At 49.9% G+C, this 14275-nt stretch overlaps 1 protein-coding gene across 7 annotated transcripts in view; it reads left to right on the plus strand.

The window, feature by feature from the left end:
- Window positions 1-14275, plus strand: part of MLH1 (mutL homolog 1) — a 43619-nt gene that overhangs the window by 14023 nt on the left and 15321 nt on the right. For 4 of the 7 annotated variants that reach the window (XR_011388278.1, XM_002716167.5, XM_070072959.1 and 1 more), the window contains 5 exons: window positions 30-142; window positions 3318-3411; window positions 5545-5698; window positions 9654-10030; window positions 11758-11906. Coding sequence is in view for 5 of the 7 variants with exons in the window: in XM_002716167.5 (XP_002716213.1) it covers window positions 30-142; window positions 3318-3411; window positions 5545-5698; window positions 9654-10030; window positions 11758-11906 (887 nt within the window). In the remaining 2 variants the exon portion in view is untranslated. Of the gene's footprint in view, window positions 1-29; window positions 143-3317; window positions 3412-5544; window positions 5699-9653; window positions 10031-11757; window positions 11911-14275 lie in introns of all 7 variants that reach the window. The other 3 variants (XR_011388277.1, XM_051858955.2, XM_051858956.2) reach the window with 1 other exon arrangement.

The raw sequence follows: 14275 nt of genomic DNA on the forward strand, positions 1-14275 counted from the left end.
AAGCCTAAAAATTTCTCTTCCCAAACCAGAGAGCTGATAGAAGTTGGGTGTGAGGATCCAACCCTTGCTTTCAAAATGAATGGCTACATATCCAACGCGAACTACTCAGTGAAGAAGTGTATCTTCTTGCTGTTCATCAACCGTAAGTGAAAAAGAAGCACTTGAGGAAATCCATCTGCAGGGTGTTTTCTGGGACCCTGGAAGAATTCCAGAGCCACAGATGTGATTACATCCAGGGAAACCTCACGCCGGAGTTTGGTTTCATTAGGAAGCATTTATCATGGTTGTCCTAGGTCTGGCTCATGACTGACCGTCGCAGAGTCTGATTCTCACCTCTCAGAGGGGGCAGGGGAGAGCACATCGTGGGCCCCTGTGCGTCAGCCCCCCTTCCTCAACCTTCCGGCATGGGAGCCTGTGGGAGCCAGTCCTAAGCAGAGTTTTGCTCTGTGCTTAGATCAAGGGCACTGTTTGAAATTGCACTGTAAGACATAGAAAGAGAGATGCCTTGAGTGCAGGCTTTGTCATTAGACTAAAGAAATCAAATGCCAAGACCCTTGAGATTTTTGAGATTTATGATGCAAAGAGCAATTCTAGAAGTCAGAGAGGAAATTAAATGCATTTGGATTTTTCTCAAATTCCTTTCCAATTCTTATCTCAATTGATGTGTTGTTTATGTGGTTGTTATTTACTAAGTAAATACAATTTTGCATTCTGCTTCTCTTATCTTAGTTGTATATTTCATGTCCTGTTTATCTGAGAGGCAGAGAGAGAGAGCTCCTGTCTCACTTCCTCACAATGGCTCAGCTGGAACTGAAGCCTGGGGCTAGGAACGCAATCCACGTCTCCCACATGGGTGGCAGGAATCCAGTCACTTGAGCGATTGCTGCTGTCTCACAGAGTCCCTATCAGCAAGAGGCTAGAGTCAGGAAAAGAGTTGGGTATCAAACCCAGGTACCCTGAACAGGCTGTGGGCATCCTAACCAGTATCTTAAGTGCTAGGCCAAATGACCGCCGAACTCAAGGTTCTGATGGTGACAGCGCAGCAAATGCTCCCACACACAGTCTGACTCAGTCTTTCATCTTCTGTTGAGACACAAATACAGTTTTCCATGTCTTCAGTTCTCAATCATGTTTCTTTTTTTAAGATTTTTATTTATTTGAGAGGTAGAATTACAGACAGTGAGAGGGAGAGACAGAAAGGTCTTCCATCTGCTGGTTCACTCCCCAAATGACCTCAATGGCCAGAGCTGGACCAATCTGAAGCCAGGAGCCAGGAGCTTCTTCCAGGTCTCCCACGCGGGTGCAGGGCCCCAAGCACCTGGGCCATCTTCTGCTGCTTTCCCAGGCCATAGCGCAGAGCTGGATTGGAAGAGGAGCAGCTGAGACTCGAACCAGCACCCAAATGGGATGCTGGTGCCACAGACGGAGGATTACCCCACTGCATCACAGCACCAGCCCCCTTTTTAGATCATTTTTACCTTAAAGATCCTTTACCTTTATTGTTTAAAATCATTTCATAGCAGTTTTGTATTTTTTGTTTTGCTTGTTTGCTATTAGAAATAGTGTATTTCTGCCTTCCATTTATAGCAAAACCAGCATCAATGACTGGAACCATGCGTGTTTTATAGCTGCTGAACACAGCAGTGCAGACACAGCCATCAGCAGGGAGGAAAAGCCGGTCATTTTGTAGTCACATTGTCAGATTCAGTGTGGTGGCCGGGTTTTCCTACTCCATTAGGAGGGATTTAAACCTGGTTTGTTACACAGCATGTTCTAATCTAGACGCAGAAAATATTTTTCATTCGTTTTCTCCTGACTGTGGAGAATGACAGCTGTGTAGCAGCCATGTTGGCCGCAGGGTGTACTGACTGGCCTGTGTCCACTTTGCTGTGAGGCTGCTCACCATACAGTGTCTGCCTCCACACTGGCAAGCCTCGTCAGGATGCCGAGTGCCCAGCACCAGGGAGACGTCAGACTCTCCAGCCACCTAATTACGTGCACCCTGTTCAGGCTCACCCAGGTGATGAGCAAGGCGCGCCCCTCTGCAGAGCGGCTCCAGCCGTCCCTCAGTCGGGTGCCTGTGCCGCTGCTGTCTTGTGGTCAGGATGTGTGTGCAGACTATGGTGACGTGACTGTCGGGGCCAGGGATGCGCTGCACATTCAGTGACAGGATCACAGGCACTCTTGCTGGAGATGCCACAGGACCACAGATCACGAGGAAGTCGGCGGAGATCTAGGGAGAAAGGACAGCTATGTATCCTGAAAACAGATCTTCCTCTGCTTCTTTTTTATTTTAATTTTTTTCAAAGATTTATTTATGTATTTATTTGAAAAGTCAGAGTTACACAGAGAGAAGGAGATGCAGAGAGAGAGAGGTCTTCCATCCAGTGGTTCACTCCCCAATTAGCCGTAATGGCCAGAGCTGTGCCGATCTGAAGCCAGGAGCTTCTTCCAGGTCTCCCACACGGGTGCAGGGGCCCAAGAACTTGGGCCACCATCCTCTGCTGCTTTCCCAGACCACAGCAGAGAGCTGGATCGGGAATGCAGCATCTGGGACTTGAAACAGCGCCCACGTGGGATGCCAGCCCTGCATGCAGCGGCCTCATCCACTATGCCACAGAGTCGGCCCCGGTTTTTTTTTTTTAGTTTTTAACAGGTTCGATATAGTTCATATGTACAGTTCTGAGAATATAATGATATTCCCTTTCTCTCTCCTGCCTCTACTTTTTCTCTCATTTCTTCCAGGATTTACTGTTTTCTACTTCTCCCAAGCTTGCCTTATTTCCTAAATGTCCTTGAACACACATTCAGACATTTGTACTGCGTGAAACTCCTAAACCCTCACTCTTCGCCTTCCCTGGTCAGTCTGGGTGTGCCACTGTTGGACCTCCCTGAGTGAGTTCACTGCTCCCTCTTCACAGTGTAGACCACCTGGGGCTGGGATCACTTTATTCACCAGCAGATGTGTCCCGCCCTTAGCACCTGTGATTGGTGGGTAGCCTGTGTGTATCTGCAGTGTGAAGAGTCTGAGAGCCAATGGCATACTTCCTACCTGGCCAGCAAGGGCCAAGCTCGCCCACCTGGTGACTGAGGGGAAGGGGAGTGTGGAGGCAGGATTTCTTGCCGTGGAATGTTTTCGTCACTTGGCCAAGAGGAGAGAGCTGAGATGCTGGGAAGTGGTGGCGGGTGGAGAGAGCCATTCTTCCTGGGGCTCTGAGGTGGATGGCACTCCAGAGGCGTTCTCCCTGGTGTGGTTTCATGGCTGGGACCTCACCCCTCAGACAGGTTGAGCGGGAAAGTCTCCTTTTATTTTTCAGATCGCCTGGTAGAATCGACCTCTTTGAAGAAAGCCATAGAAACAGTGTATGCAGCGTATTTGCCCAAAAACACACACCCGTTCCTGTACCTCAGGTAAGGCAGCACCAGGCCGCAGAAGGACAGGAGCTCTGTCAGCGGACTTTGAGAGAGGGGACTTTGATTCTCCCAGCCACCCTAGCGAGAGGATGTCCCCGTCCCTTCTCACGGAAAGGCACGGATTCCCTTCGTTCATCAGCCGAGCAGAAGCTCACAGAGCCTCCCGTGGGGCAGGCAGTGCGTCAGCCCTGTGACACTGACCGGCGTGTCCCGCCCTTCAGGAGGGGTGGACAGCTCCTGGGCCGCCTAGAGGCAGAGCTGTGCTCTGGAGACTCCAAGGCCGGTACAGGAAGCCAAAGCAGCTGCAGCTTTCCTTCCGTGAGAGACTTCTCTGGGGGTCCCTCCCTCCCTGGGCAGGTTCACTCAGGAAGTTAGCAGCCACGGTCGAGGAGTCAGACCAACCCCCAGTGCGTGCAGAATGCACGTGAGGTTCCCTGCCCCAGAGGGCTTCACGCGGCAGGGCCTGACTCCCGAGGGCTGCTTTTCCACCGCTCTCGCCCTGTGCTGGCTAGTCTGTCTCACAGCCTTAGTGCCGTCTGTACAGCGTGACAAAAGCTCACTTGTAGGAACAGGACCTGGTTTGTACTAAAATGTCCTGAGTCTGAAACCTTTGGCCTCTGATTGAGGTTGTATTAGAAACAAAGTTCCTTTCTCTTTCTTCCAGTTTTGATCAAAATGAGAACTGGTAAAATCATGGTTCAAGGTAGTTTTTGGATTAGACGTTTTCCCTTACTAGCAAATAAACTGGTGAAATTATCACTTTGATCCATCTCCATTAGCCAGGATCAAAACAGGAGATAGAAACCACACAACAATTTCAACAGGGAAAGTTTGATGAAAGAATTACCGTTGGGATTAGAGTAATAGGGGGTTGGACAGGAAGAGCTAAAGAGACAGCCGCAAGAGCAGGGAGCAGCCCTTACCCCTAGGGCTGAGAGAACGTCCCTTCACCACACTCACCCTCCACCCCAGGGCAGGCTGAGATGGGGCTGTCGTTGAAGAGAATGTGCTTCACGCGTGGTGGAGAGCTTGGTAAGGTGCTCCCTGGCCCCGCTCTGAAGGATTGCTGGAGAGAACTGCCTGCAAGGAGGGGCTGCCGTGCAAACGACCTGCAGATAGCTGACAAGGTGTGGGGGAACCTAGAACGGACCCCCTCCCTTCTCCCCTTCTCCCCTTCCCCGCTATCTCTCCTGCACTCCGATATGTTTTTCTTTTTATTTGACAGGCAGAGTTAGAGAGAGAGAGAGAAAGGTCTTCCTTCTGTTGGTTCACCCCCAAATGGTTGCCACGGCCAGCACACTGCGCCAATCCGAAGCCAGGAGCCAGGTGCTTCTTCCTGGTCTCCCATGCAGGTGCAGGGCCTAAGCCCCTGAGCCATCCTCCACTATCCTCCCAGGCCACAGCAGAGAGCTGGACTGGAAGAGGAGCACCCAGGACTAGAGCCGGCGCCCCTATGGGATGCCGGCACCGCAGGCGGAGGATTAACTAAGTGAGCCATGGCACCGGCCCCTCTCCGGCACTCTGTACTGACGGAGCTGCTTATTCCAGAGCTGCATTATCAGAGTCAACTGCAAGATGGCCTCAGAGCCCAGCAGTAGTAAGCTGATGGCTGGCACAGCTTCCCAACTAACTGTATTTTAATGGTAGAAAGTTCTCTCCTCCATGTACACTTGTTTGCTCCTCAGATAATACTGAGAAGCAGGCAGGGGCAGGTTCAGGATTACCTTACCTTTACAGATGAGGAAGGAGATGCAGAGATGTGAAGTGTCTTGCCTGAGGGCCTGTGGGTTCTAGAATGATGACAATGACAGCTGACATATGATAGATGTGCCAGGTACCTGCGAAGTGCTTCACATGAGTTGAGTCCCCACCGTAAACCTTTAAGATAGGTAATGCTCTTATCTCCACCTTGCAAATGAAGAAGCTAAGGCAAAAAGGGTGTCATAACTTGCACAACGCTACACAGTTCTTAAGTAGCAGAGGCAGTACTTGGACACAGTCGCTCAGACCGGATCTTGATGTTCGTGCCATTCGGCCTCCCCAAGTCTCCTAGCCACCACACACGCGGTGAGTAGATTGGCTCCCCTTCCCCTGCCGTCTGAGTTCATTATGCTGCATTTTTCCTGCCAGTTTGGAAATCAGCCCCCAGAATGTGGATGTCAACGTGCACCCTACAAAACACGAAGTTCACTTCCTGCACGAGGAGAGCATCCTGGCGCGGGTGCAGCAGCACATTGAGAGCAAGCTCCTGGGCTCCAACTCCTCCCGCATGTACTTCACCCAGGTGAGGGCACCTTGCACCAGCTGTTTGTCTCGTGCCTGTGCCCCGTCAGGCTTCACAGTCCAGATGTCTGCTGCTTACTTCTTTTAGCGACATTGCTTTTTTCTCTTGAAGATTTATTTATTTATTTTAAGGCAGAATTAAAGCAGGGAGAGAGATCTCCATCCACTTGTTCACTCCCCAAATAGCCACCATGGCTGCAGCTGGTCCAGGCCAAAGCCAGGAGCCACGAACTCCATCCAGGTCTCCCACGTAAGTGGCAGGGGCCCAATCAAGAAACTCCCTCATGCCCATTGGCAGTTAAACTTGCCTTCATCTCTCAAACCTACTGACCTGTTCTCTGTGCAGAGGATCAAATGTAATCCCTAAAATGATTATGGAACAAATTGGTAAGCTTACGGAATACACAAAATCACGTTTCTAAAAGCCAAGAGTTTCCTTTAGTATGACAGCATGGTGAAGGCGACCTCACCATCTGATACAGACGTACAGGTATTTTGCTCAGTATCCAAGTAAATCTTGGGTAGCACTAAGCACACCAACGCTGTAGGTTTGCCTTAACGGTAATTTCTAAGACCATACTGTGAAAGAACCTTGTGATCTGTAGAACAGTAGAATGGGGTTTTAAAGTGTAAATCAGAGCAGTTCACAACACTGTCTTAAGGTCCAGTGTGAAGATCACCAGTCTAGTCACTGCTGTGCTCTACACTTGACCTCCTGGGTGAACTAGCTTCAGTCATCTTTGCAGAGTATGAGAATCAAGGTCAAGGACTTGTTAACTGTCAGATAGGGCTGGTTGATAGAAAAACTATTTTAAATAATGGAATGGAATTCTGTGATAATGCCGGCATGCCAAAATTCACCCCTGCTGTCACCATGAAAGGGATAAAGAAACCAGAACTGTGTACAACATTCCTTAAAAGTGTCACCGGTTCATTCAAGCATCAGATCTTAGGTCCATCAGCATCTCAAACTGTCGAACCGAGCAGCGCGCTACAGGCGAAAGGCAAAATAAATAAAATTTTAAAAATGCTTAGATAAAGCTTTAAAAAAACAGTATGACAGATATGGGATTAGTGCTGTGGTGTAGCAGGTAAAGCTGCCGCCTGCAGTAATGGCATCCATATAGGCACAAGTTCAAGTCCTCGCTACTCAGCTTCTGAAACAGCTCTCTGCTACGGTCTGAGAAAGCAGTAGAGGATAGCCCAAGTCCTTGGGCTCCTGCACTCATGTGGTTGGCCCAGCTCTGGCCACTCCAGCCATCTTGTGAGTGAACCAGCAAATGGAAGACCTCCCTCTGCCTCTGCCTCTCTGTAACTCTACCTTTCAAAGAAATAAATCAGTCTTTAAAAAAAAAGGACAGATACCCATGGACTTGTTACCAAATTCCAACAACTGGAATCAACATTTTGCTGTATTTGTTTTATTTATTGGCTCCTACTTAGAAGTAGGAAAAGGAGTATTTTAGAATATATTGTAGACATTTCTTCCTTCTTCAATATGCTTCTTTAAAAAAAAAAAGATTTTATTTATTTATTTGAGAGGTAGAGTCACAGAGAGAGAGAGAGAAAGGTCCTCCATCCAGTGGTTCACTCCCCAAATGGCTGCAAAGGCCAGAGCTGTGCCGACCCGAAGCAAGAAGCCTGGAGCCGCCTCCTGGTCCCCAACTCGGGTGCAGAGGCCCAGGGACTCGAGCCATCCTTCACTGGTTTCCCAGGCCACAGCAGTGAGCTGGATCGGAAGAGGAACAGCTGGGACCAGAACCGGCACCCACATGGGATGCCGCCGCTGCAGGTGGAGGATTAACCCACTGTGCCACAGCACCGGCCTCTCAATATGCTTCTAAAATTTGTTTCTTTATATGCTCACAGTGTCACTTTAATAAAATTAGTAGTAATACTATTTTAGTATCCAATCCATATTCAAAAGTCCCAATTGTCCAAAAAAGTTTTAATAGTAACACTGTTCAAATCTATAGATATATATAAATCTGTATATATAGTCAAGTTCCAGGCATTATATTTGGTTAAGTCTTTTTGAAACTGAAAAAGTCACGTACCTCATAATCTCAGTATTATTTGCCCCATTGGCTTATTCTACAGGCTCCCTGTCGGTTGGCTGATTGCTTCTTAGAGTCAGGTAACTTAGTCTGAGCTTCCATTTTCCTAAGAACTGGAAATTAGATCTATTTGGAAAGAATTATGTTTTGTTTACAATTTTTATTTACCTCATTTTTGAGCCCTTGAGAGGAAGGAAATAGTTGAACCTGCTGAACCATGACTTTGCGCACTGCTGAAGACACCAGCAAAGCCAGAAACTGCCCTGCTGCCTTCAGGGGCATGGTGTTTGGTTTGGTAGGCATCACAGAAAACGGATCATTTGAAGCCTCTTGGACCCTCCAGCTGGGTGGCATTAAGCACAGTCACACGGTGTGGCATTGCCACTTAGAGTGGCAGCCACGCTCCCTACCCTCTCACCCCGCCACACCCCCACCCTGCTCACTTTGCATAGCAGCTCCTCATTCACAGGGCTGTCTGAGGGGCTCATTCGTGTCTGTCCGGCTTCTTCCTCTTTTTGATGGCAGAGAGGCACATGTAGTCACTGACTGAGGTCCTCCCGTGGAAGCAGGTGCGAGAGTGAGAACACATCGCGAAGTGGGAGATGAATGATAAGGACCCTGCACTCAGTGCCTCAGCAGAGGTGTGCTGTGGCGGCGAGAACTGTGACTGTGCCCTGGAGTTTCTGTGAATCCCAGCAGGGGGCGCATCGTGACCTGCCATGCCCTTTAGGCAGTGCCATCAGCAGGTTCTGCCAGTGGCGGCTGCATTCCCTTGTTGTGAAGTCGCCATCACCATTCGTTGCTGACTCTCACCTGTGTCAGTTACTGCATTAGAGTGTAAAATCACGATTTTCTGATTGTATCATTCCTTCTGTATTAGTTGATTGTAAGTCTTCTGTATGGAAAGTTCCCTCATTTGCTGGGGCTGTTTGGTTATCCTGAAATGCAGTTTAGACTAGAAGGGAAGACCAAGTGCTGAACTCTGTCCCTCTAATGATCGGTTTTCGAAGGAATGGGTTGGAATCCTAGCACCTTCCAGTGGTCTTAGTGACTGTCTTCTTTTCTGCTGTCTCTCTTTCCTGCCTCCACACTTTCTCTTTTTCTGTCTTTAATTATTTGATCACAGCTGTCAGCAAAGCGACCCATGGTAATCTGTTGTAGCCAGTTTTGTTTCCGATGCTCAAGTGTCCTGTCTCAGTCCAGTGAGGCCCTTCCAGCTGCTCGCCTCGGCTTTCTGACCCAGTTCCCCTGCTCGTTTGTACGAGATGTTGCGGCACACTTGGTGCTTTCCGCGCACAAGCCCTGGAAGTGGCCGCTGCCCCAGAGTGCGGTTTCGTTTTAGTGGGGCATGTTTGGAGACTGCAATCTGGGATCTGAGGGTCCTCATTATTCCTAGGTGGCCATGGCTTTGAGGCCTTGCTAGTGGGCAGAGCTAGGAAATATATTTATTTGAAAATAAACTTAGAATGGTGGTTGCCTCGGGCTGTTTCACTTTGGGAAGATGAGAAGATCCTGGAGACGAGTGGTGGTGCTGGTCACGCACACCGTGAATGTGCTTCATGCCCTGGACTCTCACTGGAAAGTGGTGAAAGGGGCAAATCTTGTATTACAAAAAAGTCCTCTAAATGGAAGTGAAAAATAAGGGACCAAAAAAATGAGAACTTAACACTGACATTTTCATTTTGACCTGATTTTAAGATTATACAGATTCTGCTTAATTCTTGAATTTAATACTTGGGAAGCCTTTTATACTCCAAATTTTGGTCGAAGTTGCTTCTGTAATAAGACCCCTGTACTGCTAATTCTGTGTGATTCTGGCTTTCTCCAGCACTGCTCCGTTGGGTCCCTGGGATTCCGTCCTCCACGTGCTGAGTCTTCCCACTCTCTTCTCTTACACAGACTTTGCTGCCAGGACTTGCTGGCCCCTCTGGGGACGTGATCAAACCCGCAGCAGGAGTGGCCTCTGCCTCTGCCTCCGGAAGTGGTGACAGGGTCTACGCCCACCACATGGTCCGCACAGATTCGCGGGAACAGAAGCTCGATGCCTTCCTGCAGCCCGTGAGCCAGCCACTGTCGAGTCAGCCTCCGGCCACTGTCCCGGAGGGTCAGACAGACGGTTCCAGTGGCGGGGCTGGGCAGCCAGACGAGGAGATGCCGGAACTCCCGGCCCCTGCTGAGGCAGCCGCTGAGACTCGGAGCTTGGAGGGGGATGTGACAAGGGGGACTTTGGAAACATCAGAGAAGAGAGGACCCAGCTCCAGCCCAGGCCTCCCCAGGTACTCGTCTTCCACCTGTGGCTTTTCATGAGCTGCTCGCTGTCATCTCTCTCCTCACTGGGAGAGTGCTGTGGCCCTGTCTCCTGTCTGCCTTTTACCATGGCCCGAGAGTCACCCGCCAGTGTCCTCTGAAATGTCTTACATATCCGTGGTTCTAAACTTAGTTAAAAACATGTCTGGGAAAAAAGCTGCTTTCTTTTCACAAGGGATTTTGATAAAGCCTCCCTAGCAGAGATGGCTGGAAGGAGAAGCCTAAAACCTCACGTTCATCCAACCCGGAACTGCTTTCCCTCCTTTCTGAAGACTCTGCAAATCCAGTTTGTACCTGAGCTGGTGGGGAAGCAGAGCTGGAGAAAGGGGGCAGGAGTGATAATAAAAGACTTGTTCACTTGTGCACAACCCAGAGGCTGTGTGCTGGTACTGTGAAAACGCTCTCTCACTGAAGTCTGTATGGGGGGCATTCTGCGTCTCATGTGTACAGGCAGTGGGTCTGGAGTTCAGGAGGAGCGCGTTTGCCCAGGTCATTTGTCCTGGTTCGTTGGTGGCTGGCCATCACAAACCCTGGCATTAACTGGCCATTTGAACTTAGATCAGGTACTGAGCTCCAGTTACTCTTTGTATATTTTCATTTTATTTGAAAGGCATAGAGAGATTTTTCCATTCATTGGTTTACTCTTCAAATGCCCGCAACAGCCAGGGCTGAGCCAGGCCAAAGCCAGGAGCCTGGAACTCACTCCAGGTTTCTCACATGGGTGACACTGTAGCAGGAAGCAGGGTAGAGGCAGGACTCAAACACAGGTACTCTAAAATGGGATGCAGGAGTCCCACATAGGGTCAGTTCCTGGGACAAACGTCCACCCTCATTTGAGCCTGCTTAGCAAGACAACTTGTAAGGATTTTTGGGGGCAGTGGTAAAGGATGCTGACACTTGTTGGGCAGCCACGCCCTGTGCTGGATACTTCACACGTATAATCTCGTTTAATGCTTTTAACAGCCACGCGGGTTATTGTCGTTTGTGGAGCACTTAGGAACTAGTTGATATTTAACACACAGCAAAGTTGTTTATTATTTTTTTTTTTACTGTAAATCATATTGTGTCACTGCTCTGCTGAACACCTCCCAGTGGCTTCCCACTGCACTTGCCCTCTGCCTGGAAGTGCCCCAGCCCCTTGAGGCTGATGTGAGCCTACTGAGCCGCTCGCCCTCTGCTTGCCCAGGCTTTCCCTTAGCCCAGGGCAGCTCTGGCTTTTTATCACTCAGGTCTCACCCCAGCTGCCACCCCTTGCCAGAGGACACCTTTGTCCATTTGTCTTCTCTTCCCAGCTTTCTGTGACCTTGTTTTATTTTCTTCTTCACTTTTATTGCAATTTGAAGTGTCCGTTGCTGTTTAGTTGGTGTATAACAATGTCTGGTGGATGGATGGATGGGGGAATGAACGGAGGGATGGATGAGGGGGAGTTGATAGGGTCAGTTCCCTTGCTCAGGGCCCTGCAGCTCTGCCAGGCTGAGATAGATCCCATGTTCTTGCTCCACGTAGCTGCGTGGCCAGCTGCTGGGCTCTGAACACTAACAGATAAGGTGCCGGAAAACAGGCCGACCATGCTGGCCTGCTCCTGGGGAGCTCCCACAGAGAACCTGCCCCCGTTCCACAATGCGACACACAGACTTCGGCTTAGTGAGTCTAATAAAGAACGGTTACTACCTGCCAGTTCTTCTCCTCCCTGCAGAAAGAGATGTCGAGAAGATTCTGCTGTGGAAATGATGGAAGATGAGTCCCGGAAGGAAATGACAGCAGCCTGCACGCCCCGGAGGAGAATCATTAACCTCACCAGCGTTTTGAGTCTCCGTGAAGAAATTAATGAGCGGGGACATGAGAGTACGTAAGTGCTGAGGTCTGCCTGGGCCTCGGAGGGACAGGGAGCGTGGCGTGTTGTCGGGGTGCCCACCAGTGTGCTGGGAAGACCTCTCCTATCCCACGGCAGCAGCAACTTCAAGACAGTTTTGAGTGGAAGAGAAAGGAGGAACACAACTCCATTTTAGTGAGAATGTGTGAGCACCATCTAACCATAGGACTCCCAGTGAAGCAGTCATTTCAGTAATGTCCGGCCTGTTTCTGTTTTAGCTAAAAGCTGTGCAGTGGTTGGCAGACTTCTTATCCTGTGGCCCGAAAGTGCACATTTCAGCTACTGCTGGAAGTGCACAGGCTTGGGAGGTAGCCCTGCGTTCAGATGTGGGCGCACCCTCTGTGCCCGTAGCCTGTGTCTATACTGGGGAGGAACAGTGGTTTTTCTACTTACTACTTGTTGAATTCTTTATTTAGTGGAAAGCTAAGTTTATGATTATAAAGTAAATTGAAAGTGTATCATTGTAAAAACAAAAATAAGAGCTGAATTTTCCCTTGAAGATCATTGTGTGGAATAGATATGAAATGTGACTAAACCACTGGTTTCATAGAAAGGAGCCAATAGGTCCTGAAGACTACTAAGTTGTCATTAGCCCTCCTCAGAAGTAGCTTTTGAGACTACCTAAGTGTAGAACTCCATCTTGGCCTCTGTTACTTCAAAACTGACTTAAATGGTTTTAGGAGTTACAGGGCGGTGTTCAGCTCCCGGGGCTGAAGTAGCACAGGGACTGAGGTGCACCGCTCTGAGCCCACTGTGTGAGTCCGACAGTGACGCTCCCAGTCTGGTCTCTGCCAGGGCTCCAGTTCCTGTCCCTGCACTGGAGTCCACGTCATTCAGCCACGACCTTTCCGTGTTTCATCTGTTACGTGTTTCTCCATTTAAACAATTGCAGCACGGTCGCAAAAGGTATCTTGGAGGCCTGCGCCGCGGCTCACTAGGCTAATCCTCCGCCTTGCAGTGCTGGCACACCGGGTTCTAGTCCCGGTCAGGGCGCCGGATTCTGTCCCAGTTGCCCCTCTTCCAGGCCAGCTCTCTGCTGTGGCCAGGGAGTGCAGTGGAGGATGGCCCAGGTGCTTGGGCCCTGCACCCCATGGGAGACCAGGAGAAGCACCTGGCTCCTGGCTTTGGATCAGCGTGGTGCGCCGGCTGCAGCATTGGAGGGTGAACCAACGACAAAGGAAGACCTTTCTCTCTGTCTCTCTCTCTCACTGTCCACTCTGCCTGTCAAAAAAAGAAAAAGAAAAGATATCTTGGATAGGAGCATCTGGATTCCTGCACAGAAACAAGCGGCTGAGGAGCGTTTCCGCCCCTTCCCACTAACCCTTAGCCTTGTGAAATAGACGCTTCCGACTCCGTGGCCTCTTACATTTCTTTCTGTCTCAGTTACATCTACTCTGAGCTAATTCAGGAAGGCCTCAATTTGCCTTCCCTGTTCATTCTCTTTTCCGAGCACTCGGGGCCTTTGTTTATCCGTGGGAGAAGATACAGAGAGTGTCTCTGCACTGGGCGGGGTGAGGACTTCCTGTGACTGAGGTTTTGCCAGCTGCAGAGTAGCTGCCAGTTGGCTTCTGAGTTTTTTCCACGATTTGCTGCAGTTGCTCTTTCCTCCATTACTGGCTTTCAAGCCTGGAGCGTTTAAAGCAAGTTTAACTGAGACAAGCACCCAGGAGGCGGGCTGGTGCTTGACTTAGTGGTCTTCCTCCAGACTCAGATTTGGAATTGCCTGAGTTTTCTTGAAGGGCTAGTCTCCCTCATGCTGCAAGAGCAGGCTGTTTGAAGTTCCAGTTCAGCACACTTGTGAATGATCAAACTCTTTGAGCAGGAACACGCTTGATCAGGTGTGGAGGCTTGCTGAATCTCGGCGGTCTAAACCATACGTTTTCTCATTAGTTCTCGAGTAGTCTTGTGAGGGAGTCGGAGCAGATGCGGGTATCTCTGTTTTAAAGATGGGGAAAGTGGAATGGTGATGGAGAGGTCAGGTTAGTGGGACAGGCCCAGACACGGGCCTCACTGACAAAGCCTTCATGCGGGAAGCCCCACTCAACAGGTAAATCCAAAAGCTTGGTTCTCGTGCTCTGTGACGTGTGCCACTCCCACAGCCCCTTTTCAGCCGTGCTGATAACCACCTGAGGTGCTCTGTCAGCAGCAGGCGCAGTTCAGAGGGGCGCCTCTGCCGTGGACCCTGGCCCACTCACCGACTTCAGGATGAATGTGTACTGGGGTTCCTCTGAGGCTCAGCTTGGCTGAGGAAGTCCAGTAACTACCAGTTGGCTGACCCCCGGTGAAGCTGCCCCTCTGGCCCAGGCAAAAAAGAAGAGACACTTCCCTTGTAAGAGTATTC

The sequence above is a fragment of the Oryctolagus cuniculus genome, chromosome 4 (assembly GCF_964237555.1).
Source record: "Oryctolagus cuniculus chromosome 4, mOryCun1.1, whole genome shotgun sequence".
In the NCBI taxonomy this organism is placed as follows: Eukaryota; Metazoa; Chordata; class Mammalia; order Lagomorpha; family Leporidae; genus Oryctolagus; species Oryctolagus cuniculus.